Source organism: Canis aureus, chromosome 5 (genome assembly GCF_053574225.1).
Source record: "Canis aureus isolate CA01 chromosome 5, VMU_Caureus_v.1.0, whole genome shotgun sequence".
Lineage (NCBI taxonomy): Eukaryota > Metazoa > Chordata > Mammalia > Carnivora > Canidae > Canis > Canis aureus.
In genome coordinates, this window is record NC_135615.1 from 60163039 (window position 1) to 60191013 (window position 27975).

Genomic DNA, 27975 nt, shown 5'->3' on the forward strand with positions numbered 1-27975 from the left:
CAGAACCATTTCTGCGTCTATGATATCTATGTACAAACACACATGCAGACACACACATCTGAAAAGTTCCTCAGGCATAAACATGCGACACTAATGCCTTCTACTTACAGTGCCTATGAAACTACATACAGTATATATTAAAGCTCTTCAGAGAATAAAGACATGAGAAGCCTCGGACATTTTTTGTTCAGCAATTTGTATCATGGCTTCACGTCTTAGTTTCTGCTTTTGTTTGATCAACAAAAGCATAACCTCCTCCTTGTTGATTTCTTGAATTCTGTGCCATTGCCATGTCCAGGTGAGGAGATCTAGCTGGAGTCAGGTGATCCAGTCCATGCCTGTCAAAGCCTCCAGCAGCCAGAAAGCAAGCACCATCAGTTTGCTATGGCTGGGGGGCCTTCTGGAAGAAGAGAAGCAAAGAAAGTCTTGAAGACAAGCCAGGCTGTGCTCATAAATGAAGGGCTGGTCTGCTCGTCATCCAGTACATCCCTGTCTGGAGGGAGGTGGTTGGGGTCTTCGATTTCAGGATCAAGGCCTTCCTACAGTTAAGGAAACACAATGAGAAAACCATTAGGATCGTGACAAACACCAAATAACGTAATGTGAGTTAGGAAAGGGCAGAGTAAATCCCTGGCAGCCAGGCCTCTGGGAATGGAGCTCTCAGGCCTCACAGCACAACTGTGCTGGTGATCTTCTCACAGTTTTGAAAATTCCCAGCAGTAAGTATTTAGAACAAACGAAGTAATTACCTCTTTATTATTAAACTCATGAATTAAGCTAACCATTTCATTAAACGTGGATATCCTAATTTTGGCAGTGTTCTAAGAAACCAAAAATGGAAACTCTGGGTTCTAAGAACAGATACTAGGGTGACAATTTATATTACAGAAGAATATCCTTTAGTATTATGGATTAGGGGATCCCTGGGTGGCTCAGCAGTTTGGCGCCTGCCTTTGGCCCAGGGTGCGATCCTGGAGTCCTGGGATCGAGTCCCACGTTGGGCTCCTGGCATGGAGCCTGCTTCTCCCTCTGCCTGTGTGTCTCTGCCCCCCCCCCTCATAAATAAATACATAAATCTTAAAAAAAAATTATTAAAAAAAAAAGAAAAGAATTATTTAAAAAAAGGATTATGGATTAAACTGCTCTATAAACCTAGGGAAATTCTCCAGGAAATTTAGTCTGTGAGATGTGCTTCTCTATCCCTAATCCTTAATTAAAATAACTATTAGCAGTTTCCATGGTATAATACTTATATAATATAGTAATTACATAATTATACAATAATCGTTAGAGACCACTGAATGCTCAAAATAGTGAGTTTAAAAAAAAATTATTTACATATGTCAAAATGCAAATTGCCACATGACTAAAATACCTGATGGATTTTATGGCATATTCAATGTTTTTCAAAAATAGCTACTGCTCAGGGAGGCTGGGTGGCTCAGTTGGTTAAGTGTCTGACTCCTGGTTTCTGCTCAAGTCATAAGCTCAGGGTCATGGAATCAAGCCCTGTGTCAGGCTCCACACTTGGTGTGGAGTCTGCTTGATATTCTCTCTCTCCCTCTGCTTACACCTCTGCATGCTCTTTCTCTCAAAATAAATATATCTTAAAAAAAAAAAAAATAGCTACTGCTCTAAGAATAAATTTGAAAAAAATCTTGAAACTTCAGCCTAACGAATTGGCAGGGCAGCACGGGTGGCTCGGCAGTTTAGTGCTACCTTCAGCCCAGGGTCTGATCCTGGAGATCCAGGATCGAGTCCCATGTTGGGCATCCTGCATGGAGCTTGCTTCTTCCTTCCTCTGCCTGTGTCTCTGTGTCTCTCATGAATAAATAAATAGAATCTTTAAAAAACAAAAAGAAATGGCAAACCATGAGGTTAAATACCTAATGGTTAAGGATTTGAGAGCCTGGCATTTCACATGAAGCTTGCTGGGCCCCACTGGAAGCTCCTTACCTGTAAGTTATTGTTGGGGTCCTGATTAACAGCTTCATGAGGAGGACCATCATTTGGAAAGTTCTGAACCGGCCTCTGTCTAAATGGAAACCATCCAACGTGATGCCTTCAAAAGAAGCACATAAATTCTACCTCAGCTCATCATGGTGAACTTTGTTCAAGAATGTAAGGGTCTTCTTGATTAGATAAGGCCCCCGTTGTTCTCCTCCTCTCATCAGAGCAGGGCTCTGATTAGAAGCTCACAGCCAGGCCCATCTGGAGACACCTTCTACCACCCCATCTCCTAGACCTCTTCACTGGCCTGTCAGCTTCTTTAAGCTCACTATGGGGGACTATGTTTTATTCAGCACCATGTGGCCGACATTAACAGCACCTACACACATTAAGTGCTCTAAAAACACTTGCTCATCCAAACTAAACTTTATATCTGCAAATCTGAGCAGGGGGTGAGAGGGGGATAAATACACACATGCACACAGAGTTGGGATTATAACATGTAATAATCTGGATAATAATAAAACCTAAATTTGGCCACTTAAATATATGATTATAGAGACTGTAAATCTTAAGGAATTGCCTAAAATTTTATTTGGAAAATCCAATTAAAGTCTTAAAGCAAATGTGACAAAATATTAACAATTAATAATTCTGGATATATGAGTATTTGTTATATTATTCATATATTTCTCTCTTAATATTTTTAAAAATAAAATAAGAAGCCATTTTCCCTATAGAGGAAAAACTTATCAATTCTGACAATAAAGACGTAGTACTCCTCTAGGCCAGGGTTTCTTAACTTTGGTGCTAATGCCATATTGGGCTGGAGATTTACTGTGGGGCTGTCCCGTGCTTTTCAGGATGCCTAGCAGCACCTCTGGCCTTCACATACTAGATGCCAGTAGGCCCACCTCTCTGGATGTGACAGTCACAAATGTCATCCTAGTTGAGAACCACTACTCTGAGCAATGGATAAAGCCAAATATCAGATCTGTAAAGGTTCCCTGGCCTGTCAAAGCTATGCTGCAGTCAGTGCCTGACCTTCATCCTGGAAGGCAAGAGCTGTAGCTTGTTTTATTCAAAAGAAATATAATTTTCCCTTCCATGCCTTAGAAGGGCCATATTATTGTGGTTCATGAGCCTGACAGTTACCTTATCTAGAAGAAAACAGAATTTTCTTCTTGTATTAACACACCATTAATGTGTTTTCAGCAGTGTCCAATCAAGCTCTCAGCTCCTTGCATTGAAAGTACCAGAAATGTACCATTTACATACACTTTCACAGGAGCTCTTGGGTGGCTTAGTCAGTTAGGCATCCAATTCTTGATTTCGGCTCTGGTTATGATCTCAGGGTTGTGAGACTGAGCTCCACATTGGGCTCGGTACTGGGTATGGAGTCCATTTAAGATTCTCTCTCTCTGCCCCTCCCCCCACTCACACACTCTAAATAAATACAATCTTTTTTAAAAACACAATAAAAAATACATTTCCATAAACAATGACTGCGACTGCTCAAAAAAAAGAAAAATCTATATTTACTTTGAGCCACCATATGGTGTTAACTCATAGTAAAGGGAAAAAAGGAAATCAAATCATGTGCTTACAGGTACATGACGACAGTGGCTCCCATGACCATGAGGAACCTGCTCAGAGAGGAGTAGAAGTAGAGGATGCTGAGAAAAACGGAAAATGTGGCCGCTGAGTAGGTCCAATCCAACCAATCTCGATTTATTTCATCATCTTCTTCCACAATAGGGCCACCTTGTGCATTCATTCGCAAATTTTGATTGGCCCCAGGGTTAACCACCACTGGAGGAGCAGCGTTCTGATTGGCTGGCTGGTTCTCTGCTGGAAACTGGTTGTGAATAGGGGCTGGAGCAGGTGCAGAAACCACAGGGATCTCCTGTGCACTTGGTGAGGCGACAAACGCCCCTGATGCAGCAGTGGCCGCTAAACTAAAATGAAAATGACAGAGGCAGATACTATTGAGAGCAAAGCACTGTGAAGACTGCTTCTCATAACCTTATTTACACAGGATGTTTTACTGTCAAAAATTATAAATAGGTATATGAAAACTTTTCTTGAACTTAGTGAAGAATTTCTTTACTAACAATTCTATCTATAAATGCCTCTTCTGCTCCTTAGAGAAGCACATGGTAAATTTCACCTGGAGTTAGAAGCATAAAACCATAAAAGCATGGTACAGTAGCAAATTAAATTTTTCGCAAAACTTTAAAGATATTTCGTATTAAAAAGGAAGTAACTGATTCTCAATGAACTCCTGAAACTACAAACAGACATAAGTCCCCCTGAATTAGGGAGCAGTTATTTACACTCTCCTCCACTGGACCAGAAAGAGCAGGCCTCTACAGAAACTGATGAATACCCTCATCCCTCCATCCCTAACGCTGGCCGCCCCCCCCGCATGACAGGGAAGGACTTACTACTGCATGTAGTACTGCCGCGCATACATCTGCTGGAACCAGGAGAGCTGCAGCCAACCATAGGTGGTATAGCCCGAGAAACCAGGCCCCAGGCCTTGGAACGCTGGCTGGGCAGCTTCAGGCCTATGAAAGATTTTTAAAAAACACTCATTTTGACCTGGCATAGTATGAATAAATAAAAGGCCTAAATTACAATTAGGACTTCAAATCAAAGAGGTAGAGGCTTTATTTAGGACAGCTACATGGTAGATTACTGTGTGTTGCACCTCTGTCATATAAGCACAGAAACTGCTGACAGAGCCCCCCTACCATGGTCCAGGTCCCACAGGGACACAAGAGCCCGTGCCCAGCACTGGGTTCTCACACCATGTCATTACTATGACATATAAACAATCTGAACCCTTTCAGGCTAGGTGGATCCTCACCCCTGTTCTCCATCTGCCGAGTCTCACTGCAGCTCTAAACCCACTATTTATCCTACAAAGAGCCGCTCTAAAAACCCACATCTCTCTCAAAGCCCTTCCTGAAGAAAACTACCCTGTCCTCCTGATACTCATTTCTCCCCACCCTTAAATCTGAGCTACTTGTGGGGCTGAGCTACGTGTGTATGTGGCATCACTCATACGTGCTTACTGACCACCCTGTATAGGCTGCTGGACTGTTATCTCACTGGATCCTCAACGACCTTGTGAGGAGGGAGCTTTCCCCTCTATTTCACAGAGGGGAGCTGAAATACAGCTCAGGGAAGACAAGGGATTTGCACAAAGTCATTGAGCTAGTTAAATAGCAGGGCTGGATTTGAGACATGTTTGACACCAAACTCCTATTTCTTAAACAGCCAAGGGCAGGGGATATGGGTGTCATCTTTAGCTTTGTGTGCCTTAGACAGTAAACTTCTTTGGCAGCAGTTCACAAAACTGAAACTAAGAATTGTGGAAAAATCAGGAACTGGTTATGTGATCAGCACTGCTGGTTAACTCCCGTCCTTAAAGTTCTATGTATTGGCTACTCAATAAATATGTGTTGAATAAAATCAACAAGTTTTATCAAGGTGAAATTAACACGCATATGGGCCACAAATCTCATGTTGTATAGCTAGAATTAGAGAAACACTTTTAAGTGTTTCTATCCAATTATCCAATTTATATGCTGACAGTCTTTTTCTTCTTTTTAAGTAGGTTCCATGTTCAGCGTGGAGGCCAATGCAGGGTTCGATCTCAGGACTCTGAGATCAAGACCTGAGCTGAGATCAAGAGTCAGACACTTAATCAATTGATGCACCCAGGTGCCCCTATGCTGTCTTTTAACCAAATTCTCTAACCAGAGTGTTTCCAAAATGGTATTCCAATTCAGGTAAGTCTTGTTATAATGTTGTTTTTGATCATTTAAAAAAGTTACAGTGAAAGGAAGTGAGAGGATAACAAAGTGCTTTTGTAGTTCTCATGAGGAGAGCATTGTAAATATGCAAGATAACTCAAGTATGTAGGGGTGAACTGACATGATGTCTGGGAATTACTTTTAAACACTTCAGAAAGGAAAAAGCAAAGGAGGAATAGATGAAACAAGGATGGTCAAACTTTGATCATTACTGGGTTTGGGCGATGGCTGCGTGGAGATTCATTACACTGTTCCCTCTGCTTTTGTGTGTATTTGAAATTTCTGTTAAGGAAAAAACAACTCACCGTTCCTCAAATACCTGACTGTGTCAAAATTATTAAAAACCAATAGGAAAAGGGAAGCAGGAGTCAAGGGATTACAGAATTTCAACTTGTAGTTAATTATTTTTCCCCATAACAACTTTCATAATAAGGTGTTCCAAGAGGTATGAAATCTAAACATCAGAGCATTTAGTCACTCCTGGCTTTTGCTCTAAAGAAAAGACCTTTTTTTTCCTAGCACTGCCAACTCAGCCCTTGGCAGAGCATTTCTTAATCTTTTCACCTTTTGTCACCCATTGTTATGACAGACAAAGCACAAAGCCACTCAGCAAAGCAGCTATGAGATGCTTACACCAGCTGTTTTCTCTGCAGCACTAAGTCCCTATCATGAGGTCAGCACAAGGCAAAGCACAACCACATGGGAAGGGAAATGCCTACATTTCCAACACATGCACCCCCATATGTTTATAAGTTTGTAAAAGGCTGTGTATTAAGCTAAATGCATAAAAGATCTTTATGATCTTTAGAGTGAAGCCCTTAAAAAGCAACATTTTTTACATTTTAAAGTTCTGTGACTACATACCATAAACATACTTTATTCTTAAAATTGATGCAATGACGCACATCCATGTTGTATAAACCTGGTGCTCTATTGTAACACTCACCTTGAGATATTCTCCCATCCAGACGGAGAAAGGTTCCGAAGAACATCCCTTTGTCTTAAACTGTCTCCTGAGGAATCCCCAGGATACTGTCCCTGATGGAGACCAGCAGGCTGCTCTGTGGATTCAGCAACCTAAGAAAGTATAAGATGAACATTAGAACAAAGGATCTGATGCAACTGTCTGCAACAAAACTAAAAGGATTCTTTTGCTGTGAATGGCTTATGTCCCTCATCCTGACCCTCTGAATGACAAAATTAAATAAATGCAACGTTATGTAAAAAATACTCTGAAATTTATTCAATCCAATTTCAATATATAGATATTTTTAAAATTCTCTATTTTTTCCTAGAATAACGATGCTGTAATTTTATCAAAATCTTCCAATGAAGTTAAAGTATCCTGATAATGTTCTATAGATTTTATGGTGCTAAATTTACTAAATCAAGAAACTAAATCTGACCAATAAGATTTAGAAATACAACCCAACCAGCAACCTAAAGGAAAGAAATTTCCTATTCTATGTTCAGATGTTTCATGAAAGAGTCATGATCCTAATTTAGAGTGCATCATTACATTAGAATATTATTATTGTATATTTAAGTCAACACTGTGAAATGAAAAATAAACTACTTTGGCTCTCAAACATAAGTAAGTCTTTAGAGATCACTTGATAGAGACTGTGATCTTTTCCTATCCAATTAAATAAGTCACAATGAAAATTTCCAAAGGAAATATATTCACTTCTTTTATTGTTTATAAAAATTAGTGACTCCTTAGAAGCAGCTTATTATGCGCTAAATTTAGTAAAAGCCCATTTTAAAGTGCCTTGCTGGTTCAGTGATCTGGATACACAGCTATTGTAGGTCAAATCATGTCCCAGAAGATTGTGTAATGTAGAACACTACTTTCCCACAACACTGGCATAGTCTACTACTGTGAGAGTAGACATGCACTTGTATTGGTAAGTTTCTAATTCCTGATTTTTGCTGGGGAAGAAACAAAATATTACTTGATAATAAAAAGGCACTAAAATCTCTTAAGAGTTTTTTCCAACTCCCCTTATTTCTACCATGAGAGTCTGAATGACACAGATTGTTATAATCTGGAAAAGCAGACATACCTTTGCGCTGGTGTCTGATGTTTTTGAAGGACCCTTCACATTGCACACCAGATGCAAAACATGCCGTTTTTCCTGCTAACAAGAATAAGGAGGTACTTTAGGACCTGAATTTAACCTGGTAAGTGCTTTTAAAACATTCAAAAGTTAACGTGTAAATGATGTACCTTTGGAAGCAAGTCCTTGAGATACTGGTGATCCAACAACAGCTTCCCAGAATAAATTAACCTCTGGTCCTCTGGACGCTACTCATGGAAAGAAAGAGTACCACAGGTCAGCATTTAGCTCCCACAAGTTCCCAAATACAGAAGAAACTTTGATAGAAATAACTTGAATATGGGTGTTTTTCCCTAGAATCACAGGAAAGCATTTTTTTTTTCAAAGGTTTCATATACAAAACTCCTCTATAGAAAGTACTGAACTTTGAATTTCTCTTTAACATGCAAATAAATTTAGGATGGCAAATTATCTCCAGTCCACAAAATCTATGATGACCTACTTGACTTTTAAACTCCCAAGGAAATTCCTTTCTGCCACTAAAAACACAAATTGTATTTGGGGATCCCACAGCAACTAACTTCAAAACCTGGTTTGATCTCAGAGAAAACTCAAAGTACTCCCAACCAAGGTCAGCCTTTACCAAAATCACCTAGTATTGTCCTAAGAGAAATTTTTTTTTTAATTTTAAGATTTTATCTATTTATTTGAGACAGTGTGTGTATATATGTAAGCAGGGGGAGGGGGAGGGGGAAAAGCAGACTCCCCACTGAGCAGCTCTATCCCAAGGCCCTGAAATCATGATCTCAGCCCAAAGCAGACACTTAACCAACTGAGCCACCCAGGACCCCAACATAAAGCAATTCTAAACTAAGCTCTCAAAGAGACTTTTCCTAACATACAAATCCAAGTATAGAGGAAATGGTGCGTAGGTAGTATTTCAGAGAACTCTATGAGGCTTACTACCCCTATTGAAGGGAGGAAAAGTCTGAAACTGACTTGTCCAAGTTCACCCGTCGCTGAAGAGTCAGGATTCCAACCGTCATCTCCATTCCAGTGATTTCAAAACCACAGGGACTCTACACATTTTCATATAAATCTCACTTTTAAAATCAACTAGATTTTAAATTCCTTTAAAAACCATACTTAAAAATAACGGCCTCAAATGATACATACCAAAGCCAGTACTCTATAGAGATCACCAACCCAAGGACAGAACAATTATGCAAAATCTGGAATAAAGTTGCTCCTGCCAAGTAGCTGGAGATTATAAAGCAAACTGTTTAAATCAATCAAAACGATAATTGCATCTATTTATCTGCATAAATCAGGATTTTTTTTACACCACGCACCTTGAACTACAGAACCAAATTGGATACTATTTTTCACCATTGTTCTGATTGACTTTACAGGTAATGCTATGCACATAATCTTGTTAAATGCTAGAGGTGGGGTCCTGCATTACATAAAGAGTTCCACACTAGTAAAGGTTTTGAAAACCATAGATGCCTGTTTTTCCCTTTAAAAGGCCTGACCTGGGATCCCTGGGTGGCGCAGCGGTTTGGCGCCTGCCTTTGGCCCAGGGCACGATCCTGAAGACCCAGGATCGAATCCCACATCAGGCTCCCGGTGCATGGAGCCTGCTTCTCCCTCTGCCTGTGTCTCTGCCTCTCTCTCTCTGTGTGACTATCATAAATAAATAAAAATTTATAAAAAAAAAAAAAAAAAAAAAAAAATAAAAGGCCTGACCTGACGTTCCATCAAATCAGAAGGCTGATTTGAAAAAAGAAATTAAATATGCTAAACTATTATAAAAGTAAGAAACCAAATGACGAGTGCCCCTCCAGTCATAATTTTTATGCACAAATTTACACACCTGAGAGGTCTTTTATTTACAATTTTTGGGTCTTCAGACTTAATAGGAGTGACGGTTGTCACCCAAGGAAGCCCTTAAGGGAAGCTCTCCTCCAAAACACTTTTACCAAATGATGCAACTAGGGACCACACCTATCTGTGGACCTAACAGCTATTCTCACAGCACCTGGGCCACCGAGTTTCTTGGAAACAGTTGTGGTGAAACTACAAATAGTCCCAAGGGGAATGCTGAAGGAATGACAGCTTTTTAGGTAAACTAGCAAAATTCAAAGAATAACTCGGAAGGAAAGCTCACTTCTACAATTCCATATTCAACAATTAAGGGATAAAAAGCCTGACAACTCCCCCCTCCCCCCCCCCTCAGCTACCACATGCTGCAAATTTTCAGGTAAGAGGCAACAATTTCACAGTCTTTGTCGCCCAGATGCCTTCTCCTGTTTAAGGCAGAATCGCACTTGTGGGCAGCGGAGCACACGGCTGACACTTACATAATATCAGGGTACAAAGTAAATACAGGAAGGTCCGGCTCGCAGCCTCCGTCACGTGGTGGGGAGGGAAGGGAGGGCGGTGCTAAGGGGGATGTTGACAGATGTGTCAACCAAAACAAAGCGAGGAAGTCTGTAATTGAGGAGCCAAAGCCTTAACGCCCAGACCCTGCCTGCTTCCTTCTAAACCCTCTAAGCAGAGAGTGCGCGGGGCTCCTCCCCGGGACCAGGCACAGGCCGCGGAGTCCGGCGCGCCGGGCAGGGAGGGGCCGCGGCGGAAGGCGGCGGGCGAGGGGAAGAGCCACGTCTCGCTGCCGGCTGCGGCGCCCCGAGGACACACGCACTCCTTGGGCGCTCCCCCGTGTCCCCAGCCACGGGCCGGGGCTGGCCCCGCTGGCCCCCGCCCTCCTGCCCCGCACCGAGACGCTGCTTCGGAAGATCCCCTTCGCAGCATTCCTGCGTCCCCGCTTCTATCCAGTTCCCAGTGCGCAACGCCTGTCGCCCTGCTCTTTCGGGGAAACGGAGTTTGGAAGGGTGCGAGGACTCACCCAAGGTCAAGCCGCGGGCTCGGCGGCGGGGCCAAGGCCGGAAGCCAGACCCAGGGGACGGGGCAGTGGTCTGGGAGGCGGGGCGGGAGGGCGACGGCCGTAGGGGCTGGGGGACACGGGACGAGGGACGGGGAAGGCAGCCCGTCTGCAGGGCGGAGCGATGGCGGCGGGGCAGGGCGAGACCCCCGCGGGGAGGCGACCTGCGGGGGACCGGCCGTCGGGCTGGGGGCGATGCGCGAGCCGCAGGGATGGCGGCCGCGCCGGGGGACGCCGGCAAGGGGAGTCGGGGCCCCTCTCACCGGGCGCTCGGGGTAGACGCGGCTCAGGTGGGCCTTGAGGCGGCCCACGCTCCAGCTGCGGTCGCCGCTCAGCTCCAGGTCGCGGTGGCGCTGGTTGGGGCTCTTCACCAGGAGCGTGACGGGCTCAGGCTCGGGTTCGGGCTCGACCTCCATGTCGGCGCGCTGTGGGCTCGGCGGCGCTCGGAGAAGCCAGGCAGGCGGCGTCGGGGCCGCCCACAACCTCCGCAACGACCGCTCGCGTCTCTGGGGCGCGCGCCCCCGCCTCAGGCGCCTTTTATAGGCACCTCGCGCTAGGGCTCTGCGGCGAGGACACTCTGTGGCCGCCGCCCATTGGCTGGGGCGGGGGTCACGGCCCTAACGTGGCCCAATCGGCGCCCGGTTCGTGGGCGGAAGGGCGGGCCGAGCACGTGGTCGGGGGCTGATGCAACCCGTCGCCCTTGCGTCACTCGGAGTCCCGGCTGCGGCCCCGGAACCCGGGTTCGGCGGCCATGTTTGGGTGCGCTGAGCCCCGGCGGGGCGCTGAGGCCCGGACGGACCGGGGTGCGGCCTTGCTCCAGGCGCCTGTGGGGGCACGGGCAGGCAGACCCCCCGCTTGCAGGCTTCTGCAAATTGTGTCCTCACAAAGCAGCTCTCCCCGCCCTTTCTGACCCCGGGTGCCGAGGCTCTCTGCCCCTTTCCCTTCCCGGCGGTGCGGGCGGCCCGGACGCCAGGCCCCGCGGCCTGCCCTACGGCGGAGGCTTCCCCACGCCTTCCGCGGCCTCCGCCCGGAGCACGGCGGTCTGGGCCCCGTGTGCGAGTCCCGGGGCCTCGGCAGGGGAGGACGCAGGCTGGACTCCCCCTGCGGCCTGGACGTGACCGCGGCCCCCGCGGGCGCGCGCATCCCCTTTACGGCGCCAGCCCGCGCGGCCTTCCACTGGGGCGGAGCCCCCGAGGCGAGGCTTCTCCGTGTTCTACGAGGTGGAGGTGCCGGTGCCGCTGAGGTAGGCCAACCTCCCGCCCTCGCCTCTGTAGGAAGAAAGGTCTTGAAAAAGCACCGACGTGGTGCGGGCCCCATCCCGATGCAGGCGTCTTGGGACGTCTGTCCCTGCGGGTGCCGGGAGCGCGGCAAGGGCAGGCGGCTGACGCGAGGGGCCTGGTCGGGCCGGAGGCTGCAGGCCGCGGACCGCAGGCCCGAGGGACAGAACGCGCTGTGCCCTGGGCCAGGAGGCCGGAGCCACACATGGAGGTGCTGGGCCGGGGTTGCTCCTTCTGAGGAGGGCTGCGAGAGGGAATCTGTTCAGTGCGTTTTCCTGCTTCTGGTAGTTTGTGGCAATGTCTGCAGTTCTGGGTGTGGGGCTACAGCGTCCCAGCGCGGCCTGCGCCGTCAGGGTGCGTTCTCCCTGTGTGCGTGCTTTTCCGCATCATTTTCCCTCCATGCAGGTCTGTTTCTGCGTCTCAACACCCCCCCCCCTTTATTATTTATTTACTTATTTATTTTTGTTTAAGAGAGAGTGTGAGCACAAGTGGGGTCAGGGGGCGATGCGGAGAGAGACTCTCAAGCAGACTCCATTCACTCAGCGCAGAGCCAGACCTGAGGCTCCATCCCACAACCCTGAAATGAGGACCTGAGCCAAAATCAAAAGTTGGACCTCCAACAGGCACCCCCACACCACCCTTTCTATAAGGATGCCAGTCATACTGGTTTAGTCCACCCAAATGATTTCACTTTAGCTTGATCTTGTGCAAAGACCACATTTCCACATGCATAGGTACTGGGGGTCAGGACTTCAACATCCTTTTACACGATTCGATCCATAACAGTTAGCCTTAATGTAACACAGAACTAGGGTGGCTTCTTTTTCAGCAGTCTTTATGTTAAGAAGAGGAAGTGGAGGGCTTTACAATTTATTTTTTTAGATTTATTTATTTATTTATTTATTTATTCACATAGACACAGAGAAAGAGAGAGGCAGAGACACAGGCAGAGGGAGAAGCAGGCCCCATGCAGGGAGCCCGATGTGGGACTCGATCCTGGGTCTCCAGGATCCTACCCTGGGCCAAAGGTGGCACCCGGCCTGTCCAAGTGGAGGGCTTTAGAGATAAAGTGTGCCCATGCTCAGCTTTCTGTGATTGGTTTTCATCTGCTGAGGAGGGCTGTGTCGCTTCTCATCACAGGTGTGGGACCTGTGCAAAAACACGGGACTCCACTCTTGCTTTAATGCTCTGCTGTTACCATCTGATATTCTTATACATTTTGAACAAGAAGTTTTGCATTTTCATTTTTCTCTATGTCCTCACAAATTGTGTAGCTGGTCCTGCTTTTCATATATAAGATGGGAGGAAATGACTGATTATGATCTGGTAGTCTTGGAACTAGCTAGAAGCTGACCAGTGGGGCCAGGCCATATAAAAAATAGCAGAAGCTTTAAAAGAGGCAGCCAGACAGGAGATAATGACGTTACTGGGAAATTAAATATGGCACATGGCATGGTTTCCTCTAGCCTGCAGTGACAAGCATCAGATGCACGTCCACTTCCACTCAGTAAAAAAGTAAAGTGGTGTGTTCTTTTCCTTAGGAAAAAGGTAATCTAATTTCTAATTTTTAAAAAAGATATCTCCCAAGAAGAGAGCTCCTTTGTAAGGACTTTGGTGATTCTGCCCATAGCATATTTAGGAAAACATTATATTCAAGTCCACAAACATGTCAGGAATAGAAAGATGAACATGGAGTGACCCTATTCTCAGTAACCTTACAAATATAAGGGGTGGGTGATAAGACAGTACCAGAATACATGAATAAAGGACATTTCTGAAGGATGCATGAGTACACTGAGGGATTCCATAGCAGCAGGAAGAGAAGAAGGGGAGTCAAAGATAACTTGGAAAAGGTGAAATCTGAGCCGAACTTCGAACTTCCAAGGATGTGTAGGATTTGAATTACAATAATAATGTCAGCAATTACTGATTAAGCCCAATAGGATGACTGTATACAGAATTTGTATGGGCAAGTATAACTCAGTGGTTAAATGTATGGTCTCAGAGCCAGACTGCCTGTTTTCAAGCCTAGCTTTTGCCACTTATAAGCTATGTGACCTTTGGCAAGTTACTTAACTTCTCTGTACCTAATTTTCCTCTTCTGCAAAATTAGAAGAATAATAGTATCTATCTCATAGGGTTGTTGTGAGGCTTACATGATAGAACATTGCTGAAGGTCTTGGGACAGATCCAGATAGTAAATGTTCAATAAATGTTAGCCATTAGTATTTAGTAAACTGAAACCAGTCCAGGCCAGTGGCCCCTGAACCTGGCTGTAAAATGAAATCACCCAAGGCACTCCATTTTTAAAGATCCTTGGGCTCCTGGGTCGGTTAAGAGTCTGACTCTGGATTTTGGCTCAGGTCAGGATCTTAGGGTTGTGAGATTGAGCCCTGCATCGGGTTCGGTGCTGGGCATGGAGCCTGGGCTTAAGATTCTATCTCTCTCTCTCTACTCCTCACTCTACCCCCCCCCCCAAAAAAAGTGAAGATCCCTATAACCCTGAGTATTGGCAAAGATATGGGGCAACTGGAACTCTCATGTGTGGCTGATGGGAGTGTAAAAATGGTACAATCCTTTTGGAAATCGGTCTGGCAGTTTCTCATAAAGTGAAACACCTACCTACAACCTAGCCATTAGCATCACCAGTATTTACCCAAAGGAAATGAAAGATTTGCACAAGAATGTTCATGGCAGCTTTATTCATAATAGCTCTCAACACTGGGAACAGTCCAGGCGTCCATCACCAGGAGACTGGATGAGCAAACTATAGAACATCCATATAATGGAATACTACTCAGTAAAAACAAAAATGAAAAAAGAACCAACTACTGATACATGCAGCAGCATGAATGAATCTCAAAACCATGCTGAGTGAAAGAAACAGAGTACTGTATTTTAAGATTCCATTCACATGAAACTCTAGGATAAGCAAAGTTAATCTATGGTGAGAGAAAAGAGCTTCATGGTAGCCGGGGGATGGGGGCAGAATCAGCAGGAATTGACTTGATTTGGAAGGGGCACAGCAGTGGTGTGCTAAAGTCAGCTGGTACTGACTGGCTCACAAGGACCAACTGGGAGCCTCTTCAGTAACCACTCTTTCAGTGACATCATATCGATGGCTTGAAACTGGCCATGCCGGGAATACTTCCACCACAGAGACCAGTAAATGCTCCAAAGCAGAGCTTTGTTTATCCCAGAGCATCAGTTGTTAAACTTTTACCAACACACCACTGGGCATGAAGAAATCTTCTGGGGTATTGAAATGTTCTAGCTTGGTAGGGTGTGGGTTATGCAGGTATAGACATTTGTCAAAACAGATCAAGCTGTTCACTTAGGATTTATGCCTTTCCCTGTGTGCACGTTATGCCTCCACTGAACACGTAAATGAGCAAACAAAAAACCCAGGATGGGTGTCTGGGTCCCATTTTAGGCCTGTCAAATGGGGCCTGATGCATCCAAGTTGGTACTCGTTCAAAGGCCAGGTTTGGAAACCAGTAGTCAAGTTTGACAGTAAGTACAGGGCTTATTTAAAAAAAAAAAAAAAAAGTGATGAGGGGCACTTGGGTGGCTCAGTCTGTTGAGTACCTGCTTTTGGCTCAGTTCATGATCTTGGGGTCTTGGGATCAAGCCCCGAATTGAGCTCCCAGCTTAGCAGGGTGTCTGCTTCTCCCCTTCCCTTTCCCTCTGCTCTCCTCCCCTGCTCATGCACTCGCTCTCTCTCTCTCTCCTCTCTCTCTCTCAAATAAATAACATATTTTAAAAAATAAAATAAGGGGTGCTTGGGTGGTTCATTTGGTGAAGTGTCTTTCTTTGGCTTGGGTCATGATCCCAGGATCCTAGGACTGAGCTCCACATTGGGCTCTGGCTCAGTGGAGAGCCTGCTTCTCTCTCTTCTTCTGCCTGCCACTCCCCCTGCTTGTATTATTTCTGTCAAATAAATAAATAAAATATTTAAAACTAAAAATTGTAATGATAAACCTCAGCAAGAGGTTAAGACTGGAAAGAATTCTTAGGACCACCTCAGGAAAGACTTTATATAGTCACACTTGAGAGTTGGAGTCTTTTTTTGTGGGCAGTGGGAGGTTTTTGAGCAGTAGTAGAAATATGATCACAATCAGTGTGGATCCATATCATCATGGAGGCTGCATTTGATGGGGAGAGACTTGGGGCCAGAAGACCAACTGGTTTATTCAAGGAGAAATTCAGATTGGCACTAGGATAGACCAAAAAGGGAAAGATGGGAAAAATGGAAAATAAGACATTGCAGAAATAAAGCAGGGGGGAATGAAGGTTGGTTCATGAGTGGAGCTGATGGTGAACACTGTGGCGTACTTACAACATGCCACACACACAGCTTCGAGAACCTTGTGTGATGTATTCACTTACTCCTCACAGCGACCTTATGACGTAGGATGCTATCATTATTTCCATCTTACAGCTGAGGAAACTGAGGCATGGAAAGTTTAAGGAATTTGCTCAAGGTCACAGAGTTGATAACTCTTTGAAATTCTTAGCTTTTAATGAACTGTACTGAGGTATAATTTACATACAGTAAAATACACGGATGTCAAGTGCACCATTCAAAGAGTTTTGGCAAGTGTATTTGCCTGTGTAACCCACACCCTAGCAAGATGTAGAACATTCCCATCACTCCAGAAAGTTCCCTAGTGCCCTTTCCCAGTCAACCGCTCCCCCGTCCCCCACAATCCTGGTCCCTGGCATCACTGATCGGCTTTCTGCCACTCCAGGTTTGTTGCACCTGTTCCAAAGTCCATACAAACGGAATCATAGGGATCCCTGGGTGGCGCAGCGGTTTGGCGCCTGCCTTTGGCCCAGGGCACGATCCTGGAGACTCAGGATCGAATCCCACGTCGGGCTCCCTGCGTGGAGCCTGCTTCTCCCTCTGCCTGTGTCTCTGCCTCTCTCTCCCTCTCTCTGTGTGACTATCATAAATAAATAAAAATTTATAAAAAAAAAACGGAATCATACAATACAGATTTTGTGCCTTTCAAAGATAGAAACTCAAACCATTCAGAAAAAGAAATACAATGAGCTAAAGGGAAATCCATATTCTTTAATGAGATTTCTGGAAGTGTGAAAATGAAAGGACTATGGAGGTTTTTAAACTTGATTGTAGTAGCACTTCTGTGGTGCTATGTCTCTGCTGTGACCTAATTCATCTTTAAATTCTGAGAAGGGGAAATGGAAGAAGGAGCCAAGATCTGATTTACTTTACAGTCGGGCTGTGAAGGTCTGGAAGGGTCCTTTGCATATCTTGAACAGGCAAAAGGTCACTGATAGAGCACATGCTTTGCTTTAAACAAGCTGCTGGTTAGGCCCTATTGTACCTCGATACTTTGTTCTTGAATCTCTTATTTTATTGGGTTTTCAGAGCTCCCCTCCCCCAAGCTCCAGCCAGAAATCTTGCCTTTAATGATTATTTCTGAAGTCCCAATTTGGCCACACACACTCCACCTTCTGCCTTTGCCCAGGAAATGGACATCTGTTTTATACTCATGAAATCCATCCCACAGCACCTCTGGTGCCCATGCTGAGCCAAGAGAGAAGCAACTGTCTTTCTTCACCAGAAACAGCCCCCAAGGCAAATCCTCCCCTATGATGTGGCCAGTGATAGGGAAGAGTCTTTGCTTGATCAAGAAAAGAGGTATCTCAGACTGTGGTTCTCAGCCTTTGAGGAGTGTGACACCCACTTCCTGTTATTCCCCAACCATGTGTCTGATCTCTTAAAAGTGCTCATTCCATAACTTTTTTATTCAAAGAAAATTGAAACAGAGCTGGTTTTTGAAAACCCCAAGTGTCTCTTGAATAAGAGACACCAAGGGGTATGGCCAGCCAAGATTGACAATTGGAGCCAACAATGGGCCTGATAGTTAATTGCATGATGGGTGCACTTCTAAACTTGGCCCTTACAAGGTTAAAAATGTACCCAAGCTTTATTTACTGGATAACTTAAACATACAGTTACTATATGCCCCAGCAATGCCACTCTTTTTTTTTTTTTAAGATTTTTTTTTTTTTTTTTTTTTTTATTCATGAGAGACACAGAGCAAGAGAGAGAGAGGCAGAGACACAGGCAGAGGGAGAAGCAGGCCCCATGCAGGGAGCCCGATGTGGGACTCGATCCCGGATCTCCAGGATCACACCCCAGGCTGCAGGCGGCACTAAACTGCTGCGCCACCAGGGCTGCCCAGCAATGCCACTCTTAAGTATATATCCAAAGCAATTGAAAATAGGAGTTTAAACAAAAACTTGTCCATGAATATTCATAGCAGCACTATTCACAATAGCCAAAAGGTAGAAAAAACTCAAATGTCCATCAACTGATGAGTGGATAAACAAAATGGAATATTATTCTGCTATAAAAAGGCATGAAGTACAATGCCTGGTGCCACATGGATGAGCCTCGAAAACATTATGCTTAGTGAAAGAAGCCAGACACAAAGACCACATATTACATGATTCTATTTATATGGAATATCCAGAATAGTCAAATTCATAGAGTCAGAAAGCAGATTAGTGATTGCCAGGGGTCAGTGGGGAGGGATTGCTTAAGGGGCTCAGATTTCCTTTTCAAGATGGCGAAAATGTTTTGGAGCTAGATGGTAGTGATGACCACACAACAATGTGAAGGTACTAGATGTCGCTGAAAGATACACTTTAACGCCAAGCCCTGCGCTGGGTGCTGGGGTGCAAAGATGAGTCAGACATGGTGGCCATCATGGCTGACGTGCACTCATTCAGCTCTCTCGGTAGTTAGAATATTGAAACATCCCACACCAGTTGGTAAACAGCCACCATCCTGAGTACCCTCCAGCTGCCCTGGCCCCTCCCCTGAGACTTCTAGATCTCACTACCGTCTGATAACCCAAATGTTCACCCCAGTTACTACCTTCGTAGATGTCATAGTCAAATGGTGGACACTCTAGATTTTGCTCGAGAATGATTACCTCCTGCAGAATCTCACACCTTGAAGTGCACACATACTGACCACAAACTACCCCGTTTTCTTCTCTGTCTCCCTCTCTCCCACTCCCACTGATCACCCTTTCTGTCCTCACACTACCAGCCCTGCAAAATCTCCTCAACTCTTGCTGTTCACTTCTGGCCTCTCTAACCACCTTGGAGCTCATGGTCAGCCATCTCCGTGTATTTTTATCATTCTCCTTGCCTCCCTCTTGACTTGGCCTTCCATTCTTTTTGTTGGCCAGCCCCATCGCTGGGGAATGTCTCACCTGTCTTCTGCATGTTTGTTTTCTGCCCTGGTGTTCAGGAGTCCTGCTGGGGAAAGTCACAAGGGCAGGCGTCCTAAGAGTTTTGCACCCTCAGGCTGGCAGATGTCAGCTCTGCCTTTCCTGCTGACAGGCAAAGTATCTCTCATATTTTGTTGATTCCCCGTTACTACCTCTTCGTCAATTAATTTCTTTCTTGCATCCTAAATCTTTCTGGTCTGACCTATAAATACTCCCAGTCTCTGTTACTCACCCTTACCTTTAATAGAGATATTTATTGCTCAATGAATATTCAAATGTTCCCCTCAGTTTCCCAGCACTCTTGCAGTTAGGTGGAACCATGAGATTGATTTGGCTAGTGGACTTCTAGTGGATGTGACATGTCACTTTTGGGCTGAAGCATTTGGAAGCCAGCACATGACATTCCAGCTCTCTTTTCTTTCCCTCAATTGAGTTGGAAGCTACTGGCTGAGGTGGTGTCCTCACTAGATGGGAGTAGTTTTGATCACGGGGTGTTGACATGGAGAAGAGAGGCACGGAAGAGTTGCCCAACCAGCCCAGAGATATTTGTAAAAGAGAAATCAAATTTTGCCACATGAATCACTAATATTTAGGGGGCAATTTGTTACTGCAGCATAGCCTAGCTTTGTACTGCCTGATACACACTCAAGATAATTATAATCAGAACACATAGAATCTGCTTCTCCCTCAAGTTTCCAACTCATTTTTCCCCCACTTTATTTTCCAAATGTTTCTCTCCATTGCTGGGTTTCTTGTATGTAAGTTCTGTATGCACATATGCTGCTTTCAAAATCTCCACAAATTATTCCTCAATCTCTGGTCCCTGATTCAACACTATTCCAAAGTATTCTCTGCAAAGCTCCTAATGATGTCAATACCCCAAAATTCAACAGCATTCTTAGCAGCTTCAGCTCCTCTGCAGACGGCTGCTCTGAGAGTCCACTCTGCTTCTTCGTCCCTTTCTCTGGTGTCTTCTGAGAGCTTGATTACCCAGGTTCTCCTCCCCCCACCCCATCAATGCTGGTTTTTAGGCTGCTTTGCTGGCTGCCCCTCCTTCCTGCCCCCTAAATATAGCCCATCTCAAGGTCTAGCCTGAAATCCTCTCCACTCACTGTACTTTCTCTCTTGATGAGCTCACTCAAACTTTGGCTTCAATGTTTCTGTTCATGAGTGTGACTCCCAAATCTATGTAAGGTCTCTGTTCTTAGAGAGCACCCAGCTCACAGTAGACACCTTTAGCTCTCTGAGCTCCAGGACCACAATTCTGCCCACTGGGATGACTTCGCACTTCCAAGTATCTTAAACCAGACCCACTTACTCTCTCTCCCTCCAGCAGGAAGCCTGTTACCTTGCCCTCCACATTACATGGTTTCTCCATCTTACAGCTGCCCAGGTTTATCTTTTTTGGGGCCCTATTTCCACCCACATATACATCTAGGAAATTCCTAGTTCTGGAATGTACAATTTCTTCACCCTCTCCTCCACCTCCTCCCTCTTTTCCATGCCCTCTGCTACTCTTAAGAGTGTTGGGCCTCACTAATTTAACTTTGTAGTCTACACAACTTCCTCCCTGGGTTGTATAGACTTTTCTATTCCAGCCTCCTCCATCTCTTGTCCAGTCAAGCTTCCTAAAGCTCAGATCTGCCCCTTCACCTTCAGTGGCTCCCCAGTGCTTCTGAGTCAGTTATGAGCTCCCCAGCCTCAAAGTGGGGGCTTTCCACATTATGGCTTTCCTGATCTTATTTACCCACCTATACAGCCCTCATACTCCAGGAAAACTGGCTTATTTCTTGTTCTCCAAACAAGGGCTTTCCTTATTCAGATCCTTGCTCAAACTACTCCTGCCACCTGTCTGTAGAATCCTACCAATCATTCACACCTATTCAAAATACCATTTTCTCTGAGACTAGCCCAATTCCCTTGATCTTATGTGTTTGCTCCCTCTTTCACATCCTTAGAGCATTTTATTTGTAACTCTCTCATAAGCTGGGACAAAAACCACATGTTCTCTCTTGACACCATCCTTCATCTGTATGACATTCTGCTATCTGTCCTTTAAGCCAGGTGGCTTGTCTCAAGACTCTACTCACATGATATTTTTAGAAACTGAATATATTTTAGCTCCATTTCAGGAAGTAGGGCTTATATGATGCTTGTTCTTTCAATCATAAGATTAACCTTCACTTCAAGGGGAGAATTACCAATGAAGCAGCGCCTGGGCTTTCCCACATCCCGCTTCTATGAACATTTCTGAATTTAGCAGCTTTTTTGGTGACTTCCTGTGCTAACCGTAGCTACAAGCCAAACCTGACTGCTTTGCATGTGATAGGGGGCCTCCCAGTCAGGTGGTTCTTCTGGAACATTCCAGCTAGTCTCAGCCCTGTAAAAGTCACCTCTCCCTCACCACACAAGAGAGGCCAGGCAGATGCATAAAAGAGAAATGTGGACTCTCCATGTGATAATGAGGCCCACTGTTTTCTGCCTGGGAGATAGAACTAAGCAAGCCTATTGGGTGAAAAATAGGCCATTACTGTGATTACTTCAAAGCCACAAGTCTGAGCAGGAATTGAAGGAAGATGTGAAATCTGGAGGCTGAAATGCTGAGGAGAAAATTGAGAGCTGACTAGACAGTGGCTCCCAGGGGACATAGGTGAGGTCCCCCTGCTGGGATGGCCAGTGTGGCTGTTGGCTGCTGCTGGGCCCTGTTCCATGCACCATGCAAGGGAAGACTATATGGGAAATACTTCGCACCGCTGAAACTCATGAAGGTGGAGGATTTTTAGCACCCAAAGGGAAAGAGAGAGAGAGATACACTGGGGATTGAAATCTGTTACCTTTTTGGTGCCCTATAGGATCAACAATGACTAGGAGAGCCTTCAAGAGCCCCCAGCAGGGCAGTAGGAAGTAGCAGCCAAGCGTGGGGCATGACTGCAGAATGTGTTCTCCATCCTACCCCCAGCACCCACCACTTTGATCAACCATGTGTGGGCCAAACCACAGTCATCAGCAGACCAGCTGACTGTTGACACCTGTTCTGGCCTAGCTCTCTCATTTCACAGACAGAGGCCCAGAGGGGTGAAGAGGTAGCTGAGGCTGCACAGCCAATTTTGAGGGGAGACAGAGATTCAGAGATTCACCTCGTCTCTTGGTGGCAAGGCTGTGACTCTCCACTTAACCCCTCCACCTCTCAGTTTGAGACAAACTTGAGAATACTCAGAGACTTTTATCAAAACAGAAGAAAATGAGTTCCCTGTGAGTCTGCAAACACATGAAAGAGAAGCAAAGGGAATATAAGTGGCTCCTATGAATGTTCATGTGGAAATCTGGCAATATGACCTAAAGAACCAGTGAAAGCTCAGGGAAAAGTTCCAGCCAGGGTTGAGAAAACAGCACAGTTAATTTTTTCAAAACACTCAGCAGAGTTGAGAAACAGTATGTTCCAAAACAAATAAATTGTTGACTGAGTGAACATATTTTTTATTCATTGTTTTTGACCTTACTGTTAACTCAAGCCCCCCCCCCTTTTTTTTAAACAAAGCTATTATCATTGTTCAAAATGTAGTTTCCAAGAGAGCAAAAATTGGTGGGTTTTTTTGTTTGTTTGCTTTTAATGCCCTAAGCTGGAGCATTCTCTGACCTTGGATCAGAGTCTCATCAATCTATTTATAAACTATTTGTCAGGAAGCAGTTTTCGATGTGGCACTAGAAAGGCAAGCCTTCCCTGAGTGAGGCTTCACCTATCTGGGGTTGGGGGTTGGTCCCAGGTCTATAGAATGGCTCAGAGGCAGGACACTTCTCTGGTCTCTCAAGAACAGAGGAGCCATCCCTAGTGAGCTCAGCCAGGCACTTGGTCACTCTCAACACGTTCTGATACGTGAAACAAACTATAACAAGCCTGGGGGCCCAGAGCCTTCGGTCTCTGCAGCGAGAGCGCTTGCAAGACACTAAAGTCCTTTGCGTCTGGACACTAGAAAAGAGATTTCTGCCTTTGTGACTAAGTGGGCACTGCAGTGGGCTTGGAGGGGGCCTACCAGACCCAAAGATGCCTCCTTCCTTCATCCACCCTGAAAAAAGCGGCTATTGCAAGAAGGCCCGGCCAGTGGTATCCCTCTAGGAATCCACTTGTCTACTGCTGGGGTGCATCTAGAGCTGAAATGCCTTTTCAGTGAGCCTTGCCCACATCTCCTAATATACATTCTGCTCTTGTGTCCCAGCTTGGTTGGTGCAAAAACTCTGAGGGTATCCAAACATCCTTCTTCCCCAGGTTCCCTGCAATCCCCATCCTACACTCACCCCCACTGCAGCCTCCTCTGCTTCCATCTTTTGCTGGTAGTTCCTCCTCCCCTGTTCTTTTCTCCAGCCTGGGGTGGGCTGTGGGCATTTCTTATCCTTTGCCAATCTGGTCACCTTTATGCCCCTTCTCAGCTTCTCCATTCCTGACCCACCAGACCTGCATCCCTAACCATACCTCTATCCTCTGTCTCCACTCAAACTTGAAAGTGAACATCCTTCCATGAGACACCCTTAATCTTGCCCCTCCTTTGAAGCGCTTTTTAAAAAGATATTATTTATTTATTCATGAGACACACACACACACACACACACACACACACACACACACAGAGACAGAGACAGAGAGAGAGAGGCAGAGACATAGGCAGAGGGAAAAGCAGATTCCATGCAGGGAGCCCGATGTAGGACTAGATCCTGGGATCACGTCCTGAGCCAAAGGCAGATGCTCAACTGCTGAGCCACCCACGCATCCCTTCTTTGTAGCTCTTCCTCAGTGTGCCCACCAGCCATACCCTGTCCTCACATATGCTATTCATCCCCTTTCCTTCTCTGGAGGACATGCTGGGGAAATGACAATGATCCCTAACATGGCCTTTCTACATATCGTGAGTCACCAGCCATTTGTGGATTGCAGCCAACATTATAAAGAAAAAAAGAGGGGCACCTAGGTGGGTCAGTGGTTGAGCATCTGGTCGTGATCCCAAGGTCCTGGGATTGAGTCCTGCATCGGGCTCCCCACAGGGAGCCTGCTTCTCCCTCTGCCTATGTCTCTGCCTCTCTCTGTGTCTCTCATGAATAAATAAATAAAAATCTTTAAAAAGAGAAAAAGAAACAGCAAATATCAGAGTGCATTGCCCACAGTAAAGGTAAGTATTGTTTTGTGACACGTTTATCATTTCAGTGTATGTTTGTTTCAAGTCTCAACATAAAAGATATTTCTTACCATGGGTTGCGACCTAAATGAGTTTAAGAGTCCCTGGTCTACCAAAGAACCAACCCAAACGCTGAAGACACATTATGGAAAGTGAAGAGAGTGAGAAGTGGTTAAAGAAATTTGCATCATGGAGGCTCAAAGGGCTCTGTGATTCCTCCTTTGTAAGGGCTGCAGGGGGTCACCCATCCTCCTGACTGGCAGCCACATGCACACTAAGCACTCTAACTTATATTTGCATGTAAATCAAAGACTGGGGGCACCTGAGTGACTCAGTTGGTTAAGCATCTGCCTTCTGCTCAGGTCATGATCCCAGAGTCCTGGGATCAAGCCCTGTGTTGGGCTCCCTGTTCAGTGGGGAGCTCTCTCCTTCTTCTCCCTCTGCGTCTCCCCCAGCTCATGCTCTCTCTGTCTCTCTCAAATAAACAAATAAAATCTAAAAAAAAAAAAAATCAAAGACTGGAATCTTAATTCGTTGTAATCAAGATCAAAAGAAAACTTAAAAGGAAAATGGAACCACCAGAGAATTTTCCACACAATTTCATCTACTACTTCTCTAGCCCATACAAACAAAGCCCAGAGGACAGGTCCACTGGGAGTGGGGTCCAGCCAAAGTTTGGAAATCTGTCAGCTTCTTCAGTCAGATCATCAGATGCTTAAGCACAACAGGACATGTATCTTGTCCCCACGGATGGGTGGATGTCCCAGGCACCCTCAGCTTTGGGTATCCTAGCCTGGAATTACTGGCAGTAAAAGGTGAGCACGTTTTCCTGGTTTCCTCGGATCAGGATGACCGGCGGTCTGAGGTCTTGGGACAGCGTCTCCAGCCAGGCCATGTACAGCGAGCTCGGGCACTTCCCCTTCCTCCCTATAGGCAAGGTACTGCAAGGCAGGAAGAAGCAGCAGTAAGACTTATCGGGAGCCCTTCCCCGCACAGCCCAGCTTTCTGATCAGGAATGCTTGTTTACTGACTCCTTCATTGCTCCTTCTTCCTAGCTACCCACTGAATGACCTCTTGCTCTCCTTAAAAGCACGACTCCAAATGTACCTTCAGCCACAAAGCTGGTGGCCAAACAAAGCCATGGCCTGCAAGACTCACACAATCTGGTCTCCACCAACACCCACAACCTCTCCTCCTTCTACCCTTGTCCTCGCTCACAACCCTACAGCCATAATGGCTTTCTTTCCATTCCTGAAAAAAAGAATGGCAAGCTTGCTCCTGCCCCAGGGCCTCTGCTGTGATGCTGTCCCCACCCCGAAGGCAGTGCCTCCCACTCTCCACCTGGTTGGCTCCTTCAGATCACTCAGGCCTTGGCTCCCTCCTTCTCCTTCTCGGGTCAACCCCCGCGGAACAGGCTGGCGCCAGGTGTGGGCGGTCGGTGGTTCTGGTTCGCGGAGGGGCCTTCGGAGCAGGCCTGCTTGTCCCCCTCTATCAGAGCACCCTGTTTCATTGCCTCACAGCCCTTCCCACTCTCCAAACTCTTCATTTGTTTGTTGTCGGTCTCCCCCTGCAGACGGTATGTCCGTATGTCCGGGCCAGGTCTGTCTCGCTCGCTACCCTTTCCCTGGGCCTAGAGCACAGTCTGACGAGTGCGTGGTCTTGCCCCCTCAGGCCACCCGCTGACGGGCCTGTGGCCGCCACGATGTGATGTGTGTCCCTGCCCAGGCTCCTGCCATGTGTGGGGGCCCTGGGAGCAGCTCCCCCCGGGGGGCGGGCCTGGTCCACACTGCAGTGCCCTGCAGATCACGAGGTGCCCTGGGGCTGCCGTTCGGCCACATAATCTCGGCCATTTCAGGAGGTGACTTTCTCACCATCTTGCGATTCCAAAAATGCTTCAGGACGACCGACCGCAGCCGCCCTGCTCCTGACTGCGGGACAAGGACAGGATCTCACAGGCACCGGCACCTCCCTGGGGCTGCACTTTCCAGGCTGTTCTCCTACCGGGACACCCCTGGCCACTATTTCATCTGAAGCTCAGCACAACCGTGGGGAACGGGGTGGCGCCTGCGGGACTGGCCTTCTACCCCGCCTAGGGCCCTGGGGACAAAGGACAGCGCTGGGTGACTCTGGCCGCAGGGAAGCGTGGGAGAGGCCTGCCCCTCCTCGGCCACGTGGCTCTGGCAGGTGGCTCCCTGCCTTCAGCCTGTGTCTTCTCCTGCCTGGAGTGAGGACATACACACCTCCCTCCTAGGGTGTTGGTGAGCCCTAGAGAGGACAAAGCACACACAGGGCACGGCGCAGGGCCTGGCTCCTGGCAAGCACCTCCCCTCCGTAAGCTGTTGTCGCACTGACTGCTGTTTGGCAGCAGGACACAACAAGCTGGTGAGCGGCAGAGCTGGGACTCCACCCAAGGTCCTGGGATCCTCCCTCCCCGGCCACCTCTGCTCACAGCGACCCTCACCTCTGCTGAGCAGGCCAACAGGGGTCCCTGAACTCCTGTCCCTGCCTTAAAATTCCATCCTCAAAGCCTCCCCTGGGATCACCTCTACCCTCCTGTAGAAAGGAAGGACCTAGGGGCGCCTGGGTGGCTCAGTCGGTTCAGCATCTGACTCTTGATTTTAGCCCAGGTCCTGATCTCAGGGTTCTGGGATTGAGCCCCACATCAGGCTCTGTGCTCAGCATGGAGTCTGCTTGTCTGTCTTCCTCTGCTTCTCCTCCACCTACTCTCTTTCTCTCTCAAATAAATAAAATCTTTTTTTTTTTTTTTTAAGAGCAAGATCCCCACGACGGGGAAAGGCCACAGGAACGGGGGTATTTCATTAAGCTAGTGTTACCTTAATTAGAACATGTTTGTATCTGGTGACTCTCAAGGAGAAAGGGAAGTGGAAAGATGGAAACCAAACTTTCCTGATTTCACAGTGATGCTGAGGTTTCGGTTACGTTGACAAAGCTCTCTGGGAACTCCTGCCTCATTCTCAGGCATTGAATTCAGAAATTTCAAAGGCCGAGAGGGGGCCAGTGGCTGCATTCTCAGGGGCAGGGGACACCCATCCCTCATGCTGTGGCCTTGCAGGCTTCAGCATCATGTTCCCTTCCTCAGCTGAGCCTATCCGCCTGTCCACCTGTCTGCCTGTCCACCTGTTCACCCGTCCAAGGAAGAGACTCACTTTGTACTCCGCCCCTGTGGCAGTCAATGACATTCGACTCCTGCTCCCAGGATGTGTGCCCTGGCAGCTACTAATCTTCAGAAACAAAGCCGCTCCAGAACAGAGGAACATCTTGTTCAGATTCGCAACTCTTGGCCACAAAGGCAGCCTTGGACCTAACCTGGACCCAGAGCTTCAAAAACCCAATCCCCACTTCACGGCTGTAGGATCATCCCAGGCAAGTTGCCTGACTCCTCTGAGACTCAGTTTCCCTCTTTTTAAAGTGTGTGTGTTGTGGGCGAGGTGGGGGGGGGGTGTAAAACAGAACCAACACA

At 46.6% G+C, this 27975-nt stretch overlaps 2 protein-coding genes and 1 long non-coding RNA gene across 7 annotated transcripts in view; 1 reads left to right on the plus strand and 2 right to left on the minus strand.

Annotated features, from left to right (window-relative positions):
- Positions 1-219: 219 nt before the first annotated feature.
- HERPUD1 (homocysteine inducible ER protein with ubiquitin like domain 1) lies at positions 220-11524 on the minus strand. Of its 3 annotated transcripts, none has more exons than XM_077898362.1 (8): positions 11042-11524; positions 8005-8082; positions 7841-7915; positions 6721-6851; positions 4401-4520; positions 3558-3908; positions 1957-2062; positions 220-539 (listed from the first exon to the last, which is right to left on the minus strand). In XM_077898362.1, the coding sequence occupies exons 1-8, from the start codon at positions 11192-11194 to the stop codon at positions 375-377; spliced, it is 1179 nt and encodes a 392-aa protein (XP_077754488.1). In that variant the 5' UTR covers positions 11195-11524; the 3' UTR covers positions 220-374. The 3 variants fall into 3 exon arrangements, with proteins under 3 accessions (XP_077754488.1, XP_077754489.1, XP_077754487.1); XM_077898363.1 differs by having other exon boundaries at positions 4398-4520; positions 7841-7912; positions 11042-11514; XM_077898361.1 differs by having other exon boundaries at positions 4398-4520; positions 11042-11439.
- LOC144314329 (uncharacterized) lies at positions 11011-27826 on the plus strand. Its single transcript, XR_013380129.1, has 2 exons — positions 11011-12021; positions 27595-27826. It is a non-coding gene; the product is annotated as an uncharacterized LOC144314329 (long non-coding RNA).
- SLC12A3 (solute carrier family 12 member 3) overlaps positions 25014-27975 on the minus strand; it is a 35617-nt gene continuing 32655 nt past the window's right edge. For all 3 annotated transcript variants that reach the window (XM_077898359.1, XM_077898360.1, XM_077898358.1), the window contains one exon: positions 25014-25435. In XM_077898359.1, the coding sequence (XP_077754485.1) occupies positions 25294-25435 (142 nt within the window). In that variant the 3' untranslated portion in view covers positions 25014-25293. The remainder of the gene's footprint in view (positions 25436-27975) is intronic.